This window comes from Enhydra lutris, unplaced genomic scaffold (assembly GCF_002288905.1).
Source record: "Enhydra lutris kenyoni isolate GAN:26980312 unplaced genomic scaffold, ASM228890v2 scaffoldscaffold29, whole genome shotgun sequence".
Lineage (NCBI taxonomy): Eukaryota > Metazoa > Chordata > Mammalia > Carnivora > Mustelidae > Enhydra > Enhydra lutris.
This window is the reverse complement of record NW_019154113.1, coordinates 4,521,088-4,538,352: the sequence shown is the minus strand read 5'-3', so window position 1 is coordinate 4,538,352 and position 17,265 is coordinate 4,521,088. Positions and strand designations below refer to the sequence as shown.

Here is a 17,265-nt window from a genome sequence, read left to right as displayed (position 1 = left end):
TGTCCTCCTGCCGCGTTCTAAGTGGGAGGTCACAGAACACAGCGTTGCTGTCATCGTGGGAGGCCTGAGCTCCCAAGTGGGCTCCTTGAGGGAGGGTGGGGGGCCCAGCTGGGCGTGGGGGCGGGCGCCCTTCCAGGCGGCAGCCCTCCCTCCAAATGAGAGGAGAAGTCCCATTAAAATTCAGATGAGGAGGAGTTCAGTCTCAAAAGTAGTCAGAGGCATACAAATTCAAGCAACAGATGAAATGTTGACCACTTTGCACGTCTCAAGCCCCAGACTGAAGCCATAGTGGCAGCCCCAGAAGCAGGACACATTCCCATGCCGTGGCTCGTGTATATACGGTCGAATTCTTCCCACAGCGGCTCCTCGGTCCATATCCAGAGCCTAAAAACCGTTCAGACCCTTGGGCGCAATAATCCTACCGCTAAAAACGTGAGCGAAGGAAATCACTTGGAATCAGAGAACGCTTTGTGACTTTTCCTGGATCATTGGCCTGGCTTGCTTGAGGGAGTGGACGATGGGAACAATCCAGACATTCCAAGAAATGAATGATCGGGAAGTCACTATATTTCACAAAACACTGGGCTTTAGAAAAATGACTGTTATGTGAGTTTTTTAGTGGCCTAGGGGAAATGAAGTTTTTGAAAGCATCCAAAATGAGAAATTTAGAAAATTAGAAATACAAAATTAGAAAATATGGCTTCGGCCATTTCCCAAACATATACGTAGACAGAAAAAAAAAAAAATCTTGGAATAAAAGACACCAAAATCTCTCTGCTTAGTGTTAAGTTGTTTTGGGGTTTTTGTTTTTGTTTTTTGTATGTTTTCCTGTATTTTCTACATTTTTCTAACATGAATTTTTGCTTGTCAAATCAGGGAGGGAAAAGGTTTGAAAAAGAAGAGCCTATTATCAGTCCTTTGGGAAAACTGTGCTCCCAGAGTGTTGTGAGGACCCCTCCAGATCGTGCAGTGTTTAATTTGGCAATGGGATGTGCGGTGTGGGAGGAGGGAGTGGGGAGGACGGGCGTCATTTATCACGATGGGACCAGGCCGGCCTCTTCAGAGCTCTGTCCGGCACCGGCGAGGAGGCTGGAATGCGTAAGCAGGGTCTTTTCTCTCTGTCTTTCAGCTCTTCGAAAACAGGAAGAATACTAAAAGCAGACACAGGAAAGTCACCATTTATAGTTTTACAGGAAGCCAGAGAAATCGCTGCAGCACATTCAGAGTGAAAAGAAATCAGACCATATATTGGCAGGAAGGGCTCCTGGTCACTTTTGATGGGGGCTACCTCAGGTAGGAATGGTCGGAAACGTGCCTGACTGGGTCACCATGGTGCTGTGGGAGCAGCCCCCGTGGTGGCCTCCTCCAGGGGACCATCTGCTTGGTGTCCAAAGTTCTTCCAAGAGCAGCTTATCATGGCAGCCTGCTAGAAAGAGGAGACCCTCCCCAGCAGCTGTCCCAAGCTCCCCCATCTCCTCACCCCTCTTCCTCTCCCCTGGCAGGACAGGAAAGGTGAAGGGAGGTATAGTGACCACAGCCCAGGACTTGAGGGAAGTGGGTAGCCACTGAGCTCTGGGGTAAGAGATGCTGGCAACCCCGTGGTCACTTAGGAGACACCTTCAGGAGCCTTGCTGCCATCTGGCCCTGTCCCCTGGTCCTAAGCGATGATGGCCCAAAGGACACCATGGATCCCTCACGTGACATAACAAGATACATAACTTAGCTCCCTTTTCCTGGTTTCTTTCCATTTTTGAGATACAGAAAGACAAAGCCAGCTCGAGAGGTTTGATAAATGACTTTTAATCAGCTTTAATAAACACACAAGATGGTTTCGTATTTACACTGAGTTTTTCAAAATACTCTTCAGCTCCATGAGAAGAGAGGGAGAAAGGATCTTCTCTTGAGAGCCTGACTTGAACCTTTCTCGGTGGCTGGTGCTTTCATATAGATGTTCCCAGGGGCGCCTGGATGGCTTAGTCATTGGGCATCTGCCTTCAGCCCAGGTCATGATCCCAGGGTCCTGGGATCAAGCCCCACGTGCGTTGGGCTCCCTGTTCAGTGGAAAGCCTGCTTCTCCCTTTCCCACTCCCCCTGCTGGTGTTCCCTCTCTCCCTGTCTCTGTCTCTGTCAAATAAATAAATAAAATCTTTTAAAAACTTTTTAAAAAAATGGATGTTCCTACTTAAAGCTCACAGCTGCCACCTGGCAAATGAGTGTCTTGTAGTTTAGAGAAGGCGAGAACCTTCCCCAAGGTCACCCCTAGGGGTCGATCCCTGCCTGAACATACCTTCCTGCAAAGTCCCCGTGATGTCTGCATCACTGGACTGGGAAGTGGTGGGCGGACAAGGCAGGGTCACACACACAAGTACACAAACACAGGGGTCCCCCTGACTGTCCTGCCTGGGCACAGGTTCCTGGGGTCAGGGTAGGGGTGAGGTGTTCCCTGGGGTTCGGGTCTCAGCCTGGAGGCAAGGAGACCATCCCAGGGCCCTCCACGGCGAGATCACAGTGGGCTCTCCCTTTTGGGTTGCAGCGTGGAATCATCCGATGTGAACTGGAAAAAGAAGAAAAGCGGAGGAATAAAAATCATTTGCCAGTCAGAAGTGAGGGACTTCTCTGCCATGGCGTTTATCACAGACCATGTCAACTCCCTGATCGATCAGTGGTTTCCCGGTAAGAGAACATTCTGGAACCAAGTCTTTGTTCAGTTAATATTTCTTTACAAATCAGGGTGGGGCTCATTCTTCGGGGAGCAGAAGTCTCCCTGGGATTCAGCCCATGGAAACCAGAGAGGTCCTAATGGCTCTTTGGCAGAATCCTGATCCCTGGCAGAGCTCGGCTGTGACATAGGTTTGGGCACTATGGGGAAGATGTGGGCCCAGACCCCACAGGGCGTGTGCAGGCCTTGGCTTCCTGGCTGCCCACAGTGTTTGGGAAGACAGACAGGCCTGGGTGTCCTGCCTGGTCCAAGGAGACCCTCAACGGATGCTTCACACAAGTCCTGTTTACACAGAGAGGACGGTGCTGAAATCTGGGGGGACCCAATGGATGGGGTGGGACGGCAAGGGAGCCACACCTGTCAAGGACCCCCATTTTCCTTTCCTGCCAGCTCCCACCCCCAAATCTCAGAGGTGACCAACCACCACATGGTCCTTTGATCCACTTCTTCATTGACAATCCACCCAAAGAAAATACTGTTTGAAGTGAAGCTTCTGAGGCCCTCTGTTTGTTTTGCTACCAGAGTAGAGACAAACCAGCGGGATGTCCTGCGGGTGGAGGCTGCGTGGGGCAGACCTGGCAGCCTCTCCCCACGAGCCCCCAGCCTCTGAAGGCTGGTGTGCAAGAGAGTGGAGAATGGGTTTGGATGCCAAGACCTGCTTGGCCAGTGCCCTCGCCTCTCTGAGCTGGTGTGTCTCCTGCAGCCATCGCTGCGTCCCAGGCCAGCCTCAGGAGAGGAGCATGGCAGGCCATGCTTCAGATGCATGGTCTGGACACTGGGGCCTGGGGGCCTTCCGGGGCTGATGGAAAAGCTGACCTATAAGGAAAAAAGCTTAGAAAGGGGCCCACGAGGGATACCTGGGTGGCTCAGTCAGTTAAGCATCTGACTCTTGGTTTCGACTGGGGTCATGATCTCGGGGTCCTGGGATCGAGCCCCATGTCAGGCTCCGTGCTCAGCGGGGAGTCTGCCTGCGATCTCTCTCCCCTTCCCCCCTTCTCTCTCACTCTCTAAAATATATAAATAAGTCTTTTTAAAAAATGAAAGAAAGAAAGGGGCCCAAGAGAAGGCATTTGGTGTGTGACTTGTGACAGTTTGGGTGTCCTTGGTCATCCAAGGAAGCCTCTAGACCCATATGAGCCTCACTGGGCTTTGGGGATGCCCCGCCAACCAGTGACACCCCCCCCCCACAGCTGGTCCCGGGGGAGATTTAACAGCTGGGGTGGGGGAGGGGCATTCCATTATCACCTGTGACAGGGCTGCTCAGGAGACAGCACCACAAGCCAGCGGGCAGGATGTGTTACAACCAGGCCTGCAGATATAAGATGTGCCCAGAAAGTTCTAGAAGTCCCCCCTCCTACCCTGCGCAAGGCAGGCCATCAGTTCTCCCTGAGGCGCCTTGGAGGCTACTTCTTTGCACCTCCTTTCAGAGGCGTGTGGAAAAGCTGTGTGTCTCCTGCCCCAGGGACCCCAGGTAAAATGACGGGGTTCTGTCTGTTATAATTTGTACTCATTTCTCTCCTGCATTGCCCTTCTAGGAGGGATCATAGTAATTGCAAGCCTTATGTTTCTAATTTTAAGAATGGCTCCTTATTGGTTGTGGTTCAGTTGCCGGAGCATGGCATAGCTCAGACACAGCCCGCAGCATCCTGTCGGGGCCCAGCTGTGCAGGAGGGATCCCCGACCTCTCAGCCCCTCCCTAGCCAGCCTGCTGAGGGTCTAGACCACCCACTGTCTTGTCCAGTGCATCCCTGACCTTTCCCGATGCTGAGCTTTCAGGATCTCACTCTCCAAGAAAGAACCCAAGGACACAGTCATGGTTCAGCCACTCCCTAGGTCCAGGCAGGGGCACCCAGATCCCCTCCTATGAAAAGCCCACCCAACCTGGACACTGCTTGGGGACCCACCTGTGGCCGCCTTCATGTAAACTGTCTCCTGCTCTGTCTGCACTTAGCCCTGACAGCCACAGAGAGTGATGGGACCCCGCTCATGGAACAGTATGTCCCCTGCCCGGTGTGTGAGACCTCCTGGGCCCAGCACACGGACCCGAGTGAGAAGGCGGAGGGTGTGCAGTACTTTGACATGGAAGACTGCGTGCTCACGGCCATTGAGCAGGACTTCATCTCCTGCCCCAGACACCCCGACCTGCCCGTGCCTCTCCAGGAGCTGGTCCCCGAGCTGTTCATGACCGACTTCCCGGCCAGGTAGGGCCACAGCGCTGCTCCCCTGATCCCTACTCTCCTGCCAGCTTTAGGAATAGAAGGAAAATTCTCCTTGGCCTTCGAGAAGGGGGCGCTCCCAGACCTACAGACTCGCTTTCCTTTCTTGGCAAATGCAGACTCCTACCGGCTGCCCCGAGGCTGGGCGTTTGGGTCCCCTACCTCTCTGTTCCTGCAGTTAAGTCAACCTATAACCTCAGATAATTACTTCGGAGAGAAGGCTGGAGAAATAGAGAAGGCTTTTTGGTCCCACCCAACAGGAAAGGGTCACAAAATCCAAGTGCTGGGTCAGAGAGTGGCTGTTCTCTAGTCGTGGAAACCGGAAGCTATGACTCGGTCTCCCTGGAGATAATTTGACATTGGCGGTGACCCACTATTTTGCAATTATGAAGTCCCGTTGTTGCCTTAGTCAAAAGATGGCTATACCTGGCTTCTTTAAAGAAAAGTAAACTTTTGGGTGGTGGGGGTAAGAATATTTATATTCTCATTTTTCCAAATTGCCCCTATCCCAGAGAATCCATGTGCAGCAGTCTGAGATAGTGCAGGATATGGGTCGGTGTATCGAATTAAGAAATTGCTTCCTACATTGGATGATGTCACCCCATAACCCTTTCCAGGTGCCCCAGTTACCTCGCTGGTTGAAATGATAATTCTGCAAAACGAGCTCCCTTTATTCCTAGAACCCTAACGTGAGGATTATCTTTTCTCGGAGACCATATCCAGAGTCATATAGAAGCATGGATCAGGTTTTGGGGGGGCGCCCAATGGGGCAGCTCCAAATGTTAGGATTTTCATTTATTTGCTGAACCTTGTTGGGTTTTTTGCCCACACTGAATCTGGGCTGGGGCGTCTACTGTATGAGATCAGGAAAGCCTGCTGGGTTTGGATCGAATGGCAGACATAGCCTGGTCCTTCACTGAAGGTACTTGGCGACTAGTTGAAAAGCCTGACAATGTGGACGGGATTCCCAGCCCAGCAGAGGCTCCCTGGAAATTTGAGCTGGGGCCCAGCCCGGGCGCTGAGGCATCGCACCCCCGACACCAGGAGTTTGGGCGAGTCGGGGTTGGGGGAGGGGATTACCAGGCATCCGGGGAGCCCTGTCTGGTGGCCCCGAGTTTACAGGAGTCCTAACAGAATGCCCCAAGGGGATTCCCCAGCATTGCTGCTGCTCCCCACAAACCCACACGGCCCATGCTGGCCGTTTTGGGGAGAGAGCACTCGGAGAAGAGCCCGGCTTCTCTGCGGGAACCCCCCCCTCCCCCCCACCGCACCGAACTGCCTGGTGGGCTCCCTGGTGCGGCCTGGATGGCTCCAAGGGAGACACCTGGCTTAGGCAGCCTGTGAGGGACCCGGACAGACTTCAGCAGAGCAGGGCGAGGCCCCGAAGTCGGAGGGCCTCTGGGCTGCCTCCCCGTCCCTCCCTGCCTCCTGTCATCCCTCTCTGTCTCTCTCCCTCCCTTCCAGGAGTGACTTACAGTCTTCCCAAAAGCCCAGAAGGAATCTCCCCTTTATCTAGAATTAGAACACACCGACCAGGGGGGGTCTAAACTCCCTGCCCTTGGGTGAAACCCTAACCAGCGACTGCACACACAGCTCTTGCCCCTCAGAAGCCCTCCGTGGCCACTTGCATCATGCTCCGCTTAATAAAAAGAAGAAATAAGGAAACGATCAACCTAGCAGTGAATAAATGTATTTTGTCTGATGGGTGCTAGCCCTCAAAGCCCAGAATCTTTGGGAAGGAAACACCCAAAGAATTTTCTTTCCATGTGGGCCACTCTGCAAGACATCCCCTGTGCTATCCACCTGTGCCACCAACACGCTACGAGGCAGTTTCCATTACAAGCCCACTTTATGCAGGAGAACTAGGCTTGCTGAGGCTACGTAACCTGCCCGCGGCCATGGCTTATCCTGGCTCTGACCCCATGGGTGGCTTTGAACTATGACTCCCTGCTGTGGGAGAAATGACCAAGGCTGTCCTCGCATCCACCTATCCCAGGGCTGCCCCCGCCTCAGTAGGCCCCTCTGGAGGGCGGTAAGGGACCAGCTGGGGTGATGCGCTCTGACCCATGTGCTGTGCTTCTGGCAGACTCTTCCTGGAGAACAGCAAGCTGGAGCACAGCGAGGACGACAGCAGTGTCCTGGGCCAGGGCGGGAGCGGTACTGTCATCTACCGGGCCCGGTACCAAGGCCAGCCTGTGGCGGTGAAACGGTTCCAGATCAAGAAATTCAAGAACTTGGCCAATGCCCCAGCGGGTAAACAGGGCCCCGTGTCGTTTCTTTCGAGACCCGTGCTCCCTTGGTCCAAACTTGCGACCACCTCGGGAAGACTGGAGGAGGAGGGTGGACGAGGCCGGTGGAGGTCCCTGGGCAGCCGACCTGCCTTGTTCCTGGCAGGATGTGGGACAGGCTTAAAGGTTGGGCTGAGCCACGCTTGGAAATTGGGAGATTATTTTCTCGTCTAGAGGCAAGACCCCAAGAGCATGAGCCATCCTTACAGTTTCCATCGGCTCCGTGGCCGGCACAAGCCTGGTACATGATGAGTACACACTCAGACGTCAGGTGGACCCTCATCCTGCAGGACCCCTCTCAGCCATGTCCACTAAAGGAGGGAAGGTGGGAGGCCAGGTCCGGGTGAATGGATGGGGAAGCCAGCGGGGGACGGCTTCTCCGCCACCCACAGCAAGGAGGAAACCATCTCTTGCTTTGGCACATCCAGGCCCAGACTCTGTGTGCAGCTCAGAGATGTCCTCTACCTAGAGCAACCCATCACCACTCTACACCCGGCTGGCACGGGTACTGGGTGAGCCCCTCACTCCCAGCCGGCAGGATATCATGTGTCTCACCCCGCCTCCCGGCCCGGCTCAGCGTGTTCATCCTTACGATCATTCAGGTCATTTACACACTTGGTAGGAAAATCAGAATCAGAGCAATATAAAAAAAAAAAGAGAGAAAGATCAGAAAGGAAGAGACCAATTGTTACCATAGGAAGAGAATGACTTCCTGCACAGAAAAATCCCAGAGAGTCTGCTGACAAATGTGAGAGCCAGTAAAAGTTTCCCAGAGTTGCCAGACGTGAGCTCAACCTCAGAATTCTGCAGCGTTCTCACAGACGACGAAGGCAGCAATAAAGCGTCAAGTGTGGAGGGATAACTACTGCATATCGTTCAGTTCTCATTTAAATCCTAGTGAGGATGTGCGTGCCTGTGTGTATGTGAGAGAGAGAAGGAGGTCTTACTCACTGAGTCTAAATGCCTATAAAATGGCAAAATACCCCAGAACAGCTGAGAGTCCTAGAGAGGGAGACGAAGGAAAGAGACCTGCCCAGCAGGATATCTGATTTTGAGATTGAACGTAGGGGAGGTACAGATGGGGACGAAGGAGGACAAGCAAGGCCTGGTTGAGCCCACTTGGTGACCTCAGGGCCAGCCACAGACCAGTGGGTAGCATCTTGCCCACCCCCCCATTTGGCAGAAGAGGCCCTTTGTGGGGAAGAAGGAGAGCCCTTGGGCAGCCACCTTCCAGGGGTTACAGCACAGGCTGGAAATTGGCCACTCCTGCTGATAGATGTTTCTCCTCTGGCCTGAGATGATGTGTCACAGGTCCACGGCGGCCCCGGGTCTCTCTCTGGCTAAGGAGAGAAAGCTGGCTCTTTCTTGCCTTTGGAGGTCCAGGCTACCAGCGGGGAGTCAGGTGGACCCGCCCTCAGCATCCCTGTGGACGAGCAGCCGGGGCTCGGTTACCTGCCCGTCCTGGGGCTGGAGCCAGGCTCCAGGTGACATTCAGGGAGGCAGAACCAGAATAAGCCACGGCTGTGACCCTCCGGAGGCCAGCAAGGGGGTGGGGTGAGGGCTCCGAGAGTGACAGGATGACAGGGACACACGCAGGAGCAGGGGCAGGAACAGCCCACTGTGTTGGGATGAGTCTGGCACCTGAGGAGGAAGGCGCCCCGTACCAGCCTGAATGCCTCAGGAACACCACCGTCTGGGGCCGAATTTTGGGGGACAGTTTCGCACCCCTGATGTGTCAGTGCCTTAAAATGTGAGTGCTGCCCCCTCAGCCCCTCCGGTCCCCGGTCCCCGCGGGGCAGCTCTGAGTGTGGCAGGACCCCCCCTGAGTGGCCCTAGAGGGGCTCCCCGGACAGCCCTGACGGCCGCGCCCTCCCTCACAGACACCATGCTGCGGCACCTGCGGGCCACCGATGCCATGAAGAACTTCTCGGAGTTCCGGCAGGAGGCCAGCATGCTGCACGCCCTGCAGCACCCCTGCATCGTGTCGCTCATCGGCATCAGCATCCACCCGCTCTGCTTCGCCCTGGAGCTCGCCCCGCTCGGCAGCCTCAACACCGTGCTGTCGGAGAACGCCAAAGGTACCAGTCATGCTCCGGAACATTCCCGGGGCATTGCCTGGGGCCCGGCCAGATAACAGCCCAAACACCACCCCCCGCCCCCTGTGGGAGGCTGGTAGCCCAGACCCCAGGGAAGCTGGATCCCCGGGGGTTCCCTCCTCCTGCCCGGCCTGGCTGTCGGGGGCAGAGCACCGACTCCCTGTGGGCCAAGAAAGGCACTTCCCCGGGTCTATACCCTGAGTGGTGGTGGTGGTCGTGGGGCTGCAGAAGCTTATGGTTTAGAGTTGGAAGGAGCCACCTTCCAAGTCCTGGTTCTCTGCTGTACTCCTGTAAGTGCCTCATGTGCTGGCCTATAAAAGGAGGGTGATAATAGTCCCACTAAGGGGTGGGGGCAGTTGAGGGTCTCAAACGAGGCAGCCCAGGGCAGCCTGAGCAGCAGCCTGGTGCTCACACGCCCACCAGCCACGTAAAGCTCTCCTTTCTCCAGAACACGCAACGCATATCCATCATCGCTCAAAACCAACAAAAAACAAAACAAACAAACAAACAAAACAAACAAAAAACTGAGGTCAGGTTTTTTTTGTTATTTTTTAATGAATTTTTACAATAATTTTCCTCAGGACATGAATAGGGAACTAAGTTCCAAAGAGCGGACAGAAGGAGAGAGGTTGTGGTCTCGTGACTCAGGCAGAAGAAACACAATTAAACTCAAATCATGTCTCCCTCAGTGGAGGAGAACTTTTTTTAAATGAAACTCTTACTCCCGCAGTCTACCCCTTGACCGTAGCACGAGCTTGGCCTGCGATGAACTCTAGGAATTTTGAATCCTTGCCCTTTTCATTAAAAACACCAACAATTCCAGGCATGAAGTAGCATGTATGACGCTGTAGAAATAAGCATCTCTCTCCTAAATACCGTTTTATTTCAGAAGGTCCCTCTCTGTCTCCGTGGGCCTCCAGCATGGAGAATGAGAAGTGTCCATAGGATACAAAGTATCTGGGGAGAGAGAAGGTGAGGAAAGACTGTTGTCATAATGGTAGTTTGGTATTTTTTTTTCTTTGCAAAGATTCTTCCTTTATGCCCCTGGGACACATGCTCACCCAGAAAATAGCCTACCAGATCGCATCCGGCCTAGCCTACCTGCACAAGAAGAATATCATCTTCTGTGACCTGAAGTCGGACAACATTCTGGTCTGGTCTCTGGACGTCAAGGACCACATCAACATCAAGCTGTCAGACTACGGGATCTCACGACAGTCATTTCACGAGGGTGCCCTCGGCGTGGAGGGCACCCCCGGCTACCAGGCCCCAGAGATCAGGCCTCGCATCGTGTATGACGAGAAGGTACCCACACCCCGGCCCACTGCCGGCCCCCCGGCCTCTGGGAGGCCAGCCAGGCAGACCTCATGCAGCCTCTGAGCTCTGTTTCCCCAGGCACAGTCCTCTCCCTCTCCCGTGCTTCACCAGGGGGCTCTGGCTTGGACCAGAAATGCACAGGGGTCTGTGCCCACTAGGAAGGTCAAGTTTAACTTCTCCTTAGTTTCAGGAACAGTGAAGTCTCTCACCTCTGAAGTCTCTAACCTTGACTCAGAGACATAGTCAAGGTGAGTCCAGGACAGAAACGGGTCTGGATTTGGCTCCCCGCTCTGCCATTTAGACATATACAGTGGGGACAGTGGACCAGCCTTGTGGGGCTCATATGGAGCAGTCAGAAGAAGGACGGCAAAGGCTCCTGGCCCATAGGTGCTGTCCCCAAGGTGTTCCCCAAGGTCAGTGCTGAGGCAGCATCGCCAAAGCCAGGAGAAGAGAGTGAATTCTAACAGGACAAGCATGGCCTCCCCGAGCTGCTGCCTGGCCAGCCTCAGCCAAGATGTTAGCTGAAGGTTTACTTTCTTCCCTGAAAGCCACTTGGTAGCGGCAGGCACAGAGACAACTTACACCCATGTTCTAGCTAGTGCCAGCCCTGGTTCATCAGTCGCCCAGCACTGAAACTCCCCTGATCTACAGTTTTTCATTATTTGGTGATTTTTTTTTAATTTATTTATTTGACAGACAGAGATCACAAGTAGGCAGAGAGGCAGACAGAGAGAGAGGAGGAAGCAGGCTCCCCGCTGAGCAGAGAGCCCGATACGGGGCTCGATCCCAGGACCCTGGGATCATGACCCAAGCTGAAGGCAGAGGCTTTAACCCACTGAGCCACCCAGGTGCCCCCATTATTTGGTGATTTACAGATGAGTCATTGCCTGATTGCTTCAGGAATGACCTAAACAGGCCTGTAGTCCCCATGCTGTATGTTACATCCCCATGATATTTTATAAGTGGAAGTTTGTACCTTTTGGCCACCTTCAGATAAAAAAAAAAAGGAGAAAAGAATGACCTTAGTGGGGCACCTGCAGGGCTAAGTCAGTTAACTGTCCAACTCTTGGTTTCGGCTCAGGTCACGATCTCAGGGTCACAAGATTGAGCCCCACTGAGCTTGGGATCTCTTTCTCCCTCTCCCTCTGCCCCTCCTCCATCCCTCTAAAAAAAGGAATGACCTTAGCGTGTGTGGGTTAACTCATCACCTGTGGCTATTAACCAAAATAGAAAAGGCAAATCACAGTGATAAAAATAAGAGCTTCTTAAGTGGCAGGTGACACAGTCCAGGCACCTTGAAACTAAGATTATAACAGGAACCTTCACATCGAAAACTCTCAGGTCCACCTCACCCATCCTCCTGCTAAAATGTTATCTACCTCTCGGCCCTCATGGAGGCCTAAACTAACTTCTCCTTTTGGGGCCCTTTGAGGACATTAAACTTAGAGGAGTCAACATTTCGTGACTTAGGAGATATTCCCCCTTTATGATTTGCATACACTGCCCTTCTGGTGCCAAGCACATTTAGCTGAGGGTCCGTGTTCTCTTGCCTTTTCTTGATTCTCAAGGATGAGGAGTGTAGCATCCTTGGAGCCCTTAACCTGATGGCTAGCATGGTCCCCGTGTGTATTTATTGGATGGATGGATGAGTGGATGGGTGGATGGTTGGATGGAAGGAAGTATGGGAGGATGGATAGGTATGTGGACAGCAGAACAGATCACCAGATGGATGAATGGGTAGACAGAAATATAGATAGATAAATACACAGAAGGATAAGCCGTCAAGGTGGATGGATGGATGGATGGATGGATGGATGGATGGATGGATGGATGGATGGTTTGATGGTTGGATAATGGATGAAAAGAAGAAAAGGAAGGAAGGAGGGAAGGATTGGAAGATGGATGGCTAAAGGGACAGAATGATGGTCAAATGGTTGGTTGGAGGTTTGGACAGGTGGGGAGTGAGGGATGCATTGATGGATGGATCGATGACTGTGTCCCTTTGGGCAGGATCCCTGGTCCGATTGGTCTTCTGCTCCCTCCGTCTCAGGGCCAGCTTGTGAAAACTGCTGGGCCTGGGCTGGGGACCTGACTTGGCTTGCCTCTTTGCCCAGGTAGACATGTTCTCCTATGGAATGGTGCTCTACGAGTTGCTGTCGGGACAACGGCCAGCACTGGGCCACCACCAGCTTCAGATTGCCAAGAAGCTGTCCAAGGGCATCCGCCCTGTCCTGGGGCAGCCAGAGGAAGTCCAGTTCCATCGGCTCCAGGCGCTCATGATGGAGTGCTGGGACACGAAGCCTGAGAAGGTACCCGATGGCCTGGGGTCTGGGGGCCTGGCCGCTCGTGCCCCTGTGGTAGTGGAGGCTCTGGATGTCCAGAGCCCACATGTATGTCTACTTGCCCATCCTTTGCTAAGGGTCTAGAACAAATGGGGCAACCCTTCTCTGCAGGAGTCATAATATTTTAAAGCTTAGCTGTTTGGGGTAAGAGGCCAGGGGTTTCAAGGTTAAATAAAATGCATTTATCAAATTAGACAGTATGGATTTGATGTATTGGGAGTAAAATAAGGTCTGAGGAAAATTCTCCACAAGATAGCATGTCTGTGGGCATGGGGGTCGGAATATCAAGTTTAAGCTGATGGGACTGCCTAAGTTCAAGTTCCCATGGAGAGTGAGGACCCAGGCCACCAGACACTCTGGCATCTGGAGTTGTCTTGGCTTCTTCTTCTGAGCAGTTTCTAGTCCTTCCTTCCTTGTTCAAGACCATCGATTTCATGGGCAGGGTAGGCGTCCATCTGGCCACAAGAGACCCTTGCTCACGGCTCTGGTGGCCTCTCTCCCTCAGCGACCGCTGGCCCTGTCGGTGGTGAGCCAGATGAAGGACCCAACTTTTGCCACGTTCATGTACCAGCTACCCTGTGGGAAGCAGACATCCTTCTTCTCCTCCCAAGGCCAGGAGTACATGGTGGTGTTCTGGGACGGGAAAGAGGAGTCCAGGTAATGTCCCGAGGCTGGCCGCACCCTGCTAGTATCGGAGGGGGGGACTATGGAATTGGGGAGCAGTCAGGGATGACCATGCTGAGAGGAGTCTAGTGGACAGTGGGTTGAAAGCCTGGCGGCGTTCGCTCCAGAGAGAAAACTGAGTCCCCACAAATAGAAAGGCATGTAGGCGTTCGTGGTTGAGAGGGGCAAAGAGAAGGGGTGCGTGGGGTCAACAGAGGCCTTTGCTCTTGTACTTATTTTTTCCTTCTTCATTCCCATCCCCTATTTCACCCACCCTCATCCCCCTCCCCTCTTGCAAACAACAGTTTGTTCTCTGTGTTTAGGAGTCTGTTTCTGTTTTATTTTTTCTTTTGTTTTTTAGATTCCACATGTAATTGAAATCATATGGTGTTTGTCTTTCTCTGACTTATTTCACTTAGCATAATGCCTCCAGGTCCAGCCGTGTTGTTGCAAAGGTCAAGATGTCATTCTTTTTAATGGCTGAGTAATATTCCGTGTGTGTGTGTGTGTGTGTGTGTGTGTGTGTGTGTGTGTGTGTGTACCACATCTTTATCCATGCGTCTGTGGATGGACGCTTAGGTTGCTTCCATATTTGGCTACTGTAAAAAATGTTGCAGTGAACAGAGATGCACATATCTTTTCTTTTTTTGTTGTTTTAAATTTATTTGAGAGAGAGCACAAGCACAAACAGGGCCATGGGGGTGGCAGAGGAAAAGGGAGAGGGAGAAGCAGACTTCCCACTAAGCAGAGAACCCAATGCGGGGCTCGATCCTAGAATCCTGGGATCATGACCTGAGCCACAGGCAGCCGCTTAACTGAGCCACCCAGACACCCTGCGAAGCACATATCTTTTCAAATTAGTGTTTTCGGGGCGCCTGGGTGGCTCAGTGGGTTAAGCCGCTGCCTTCAGCTCAGGTCATGATCTCAGGGTCCTGGGATCGAGCCCCACATTGGGCTCTCTGCTCAGCGGGGAGCCTGCTTCCCCCACTCTCTCTGCCTGCTTGTGATCTCTGTCTGTCAAATAAATAAATAAAATCTTAAAAAAAAAAAAAGAACAAATTAGTGTTTTCATATTCTTCAGGTAAATACCCAGAAGTGGAGTTATTGGATCCTATGCTATTTCTATTTTTAATATTTTGAGGAACCTCCATACTGTTTTTCCAGTTCATACCCCCACCAACAGTGCACGAGGGTTCCCTTTCCTCTGCAGTCTCTCCAACACTTGTTGGTTCTCGCCTTTTTTTTTTTTTTTTTTTTTGGTTCTTGTCTTTCTGACACTGCCCTTCTGATAGGTTGAGGTGATACCTCATCATGGGTTTGATTCACAGTCCCCTGATGATCAGTGATGTTGAGCATCTTTTCATATGTCTGTTGGCCCTCTGGATGTCTTCTTTTAAAAAAAAATGTCTATTGAGGTCTTCTGCTTATACTTTATTTTTTTTAAAGATTTTATTTATTTATTTGACAGACAGAGATCACAAGTAGGCAGAGAGGGAGGCAGAGTGGGAGTGGGAAGCAGGCTCCCTGCTAAGCAGAGAGCCCCATGCGGGGCTCAATCCCAGGACCCTAGGATCATGACCTGAGCTGAAGGCAAAGGCTTTAACCCACTGAGCCACCCAGGTGCCCCTTCTGCTCATTTTTTAATCCAATTATTTGTTTTCTTGGTGCTAAATTGTATAAGCTCTTTATATATTTTGGGTGTTAACCCCTTATGTTAACCCATTAATCAAATGATCAGATTTATCATTTGCAAATATCTCCCATTCAGTAGCTTGCCCTTCCGTTTTGCTGATGGTTTCCTTCGCTGTGCCAAAGCTTTTTAGTTTGCTGTGGTCCCAGTTTATGTTTGCTTTTGTTGCCCTTGATTCAGGAGACAGATCCAAAAAATATTGCTAAGCTTGATGTCCCAAGGGTTTACTGCCTCTGTTTTCTCTTAGAAGTTTTATGGTTTCTGGGGCACCTGGGTGGCTCAGTGGGTTAAGCCTCTGCCTTCGGCTCAGGTCATGATCCCAGGGTCCTGGGATTGAGCCCCACATCGGGCTCTCTGCTCAGCAGGACCCTGCTTCCTCCTCTCTTTTTCTCTGCCTGCCTCTCTGTGATCTCTGTCTGTCAAATAAATAAATAAAATCTTTAAAAAAAAAAAAAAAAGAAGAAGAAGAAGTTTTATGGTTTCATGTCCCCCCTTTAGGTCTTCGAGTTTATTTTGTGTATTGTGTAAGAAAGTGGCCGGTTTCATTCTTTTGCATGTGGCTGTCAAGTTCTGATTGAACAACACTGATTGAAGAAACTGTCTTCCCACCCATTGTATATTCTTGCCTCCTTTGTTGTGGAGGAACTGACCACATAAGTATGGGTTTATTTCTGGGATCTCTATTCAGTTCTGTTGATCTCTGTGTGTTTTGGGGCCCGTACCATTCTGTTTTGATTACTACGGCTTTGTCATTATGGTTCAAAACCAGGGATTGTGATACTTCCAGCTTTAGTCTTCTGTCTCAAGATTTCTTTGGCTTTTCCAGTCTTTTGTGGCCTCCATACAAATTTTAAGATTATGTGTTCTCGCTCTATGAAAAATGCTGATGCTCTTTTGATAGGGAGAGCATTGAATCTGTAGATGACTTTGGGTAGTATGGACGTTTGAATAATAGTGACTCAACCAGTCCATAAACATGTGTCCCTTTATTTATGTCCTCTTCAGTTTGTTTTATCAATGTCTTTCGCCTCCTGGATTAACTGTATTCCTAGGTATTTTATTCTTTTTGGTGCAACTGTAAATGGAATCATTTTCTTAACTTTTCTTTCTGCTAATGTGCAGAAACACAACAGATTCCTGTGTATTAATTTTGTACCCTGCATCTTTACCCAGGTCACCTATTAGTTGTAATAGTTCTCCCATCCTGGGTGGATTTTAAGATGGGTGCTATTTGCAGCTTGGTGGCAGAAGGAGCAAATAATGCCGGGGGTCAGGGAGAGAGGACAGTGACTGGGGTGGGGTTGTCGAGTAGCGAGAGGGGCAGGGGACCCAGAACCAAGCAGGACTGGTGCCCTTGCATAAGCAATTTGTGGGCCTTCCCTTCTAGTCGCATCTTTTTCTCAGTGAGGTGACAGGAAGGACGAAGCATCGGGATAGGTTTTGAATATTCGAGAAGACCACAACATGTGACATGAGCATGGACACATGAGACCAGGGTGGTGACAGGGCAGCCCTGAGGCCCTCTGGGGGATGGAGGTCATGTGTTGGAAATAAGGCTCATGCACAGGGTTCTGTGCCCCCAGCATGCTTTGCTGCCCCCAGATTGCAAGCTGGGTAACAGTTGGTTTTAAGCAGAGTTGGGTTTTTGGCAGGAGGGAGAGGATAAGATCCCTCTGCTCATGCTCTCTAAATAAATTAAGTCTTAAACAAAATTAAGTCTTAAACATGGGCAGTGCAGGTATTTTCAAAAGGGTCATGATAGAGATGGGTCATAAAATGATGGGGCCATAAAATGGATAAGGAATCATGGAAAGTACCAGAGAGTCCTAGATCTTAGCAGAGTGTAAACAAAACCAAAAACTCTGTGATGTTATGGTAGTGGGTGGAATGTTCTGGAAAACTCAGGGGTAGAGGTCAGAAAATAGATCCTTGAC

At 51.5% G+C, this 17,265-nt stretch overlaps 1 protein-coding gene across 1 annotated transcript in view; it reads left to right on the top strand.

Annotated features, from left to right (window-relative positions):
• LOC111152708 (leucine rich repeat kinase 1) overlaps nucleotides 1-17,265 on the top strand; it is a 127,898-nt gene that overhangs the window by 89,175 nt on the left and 21,458 nt on the right. Inside the window, exons 21-28 of the mRNA XM_022511281.1 lie at nucleotides 1,130-1,293; nucleotides 2,534-2,673; nucleotides 4,671-4,920; nucleotides 7,022-7,188; nucleotides 9,104-9,301; nucleotides 10,347-10,624; nucleotides 12,751-12,945; nucleotides 13,484-13,635. Coding sequence (XP_022366989.1) covers nucleotides 1,130-1,293; nucleotides 2,534-2,673; nucleotides 4,671-4,920; nucleotides 7,022-7,188; nucleotides 9,104-9,301; nucleotides 10,347-10,624; nucleotides 12,751-12,945; nucleotides 13,484-13,635 — 1,544 coding nt within the window. The remainder of the gene's footprint in view (nucleotides 1-1,129; nucleotides 1,294-2,533; nucleotides 2,674-4,670; nucleotides 4,921-7,021; nucleotides 7,189-9,103; nucleotides 9,302-10,346; nucleotides 10,625-12,750; nucleotides 12,946-13,483; nucleotides 13,636-17,265) is intronic.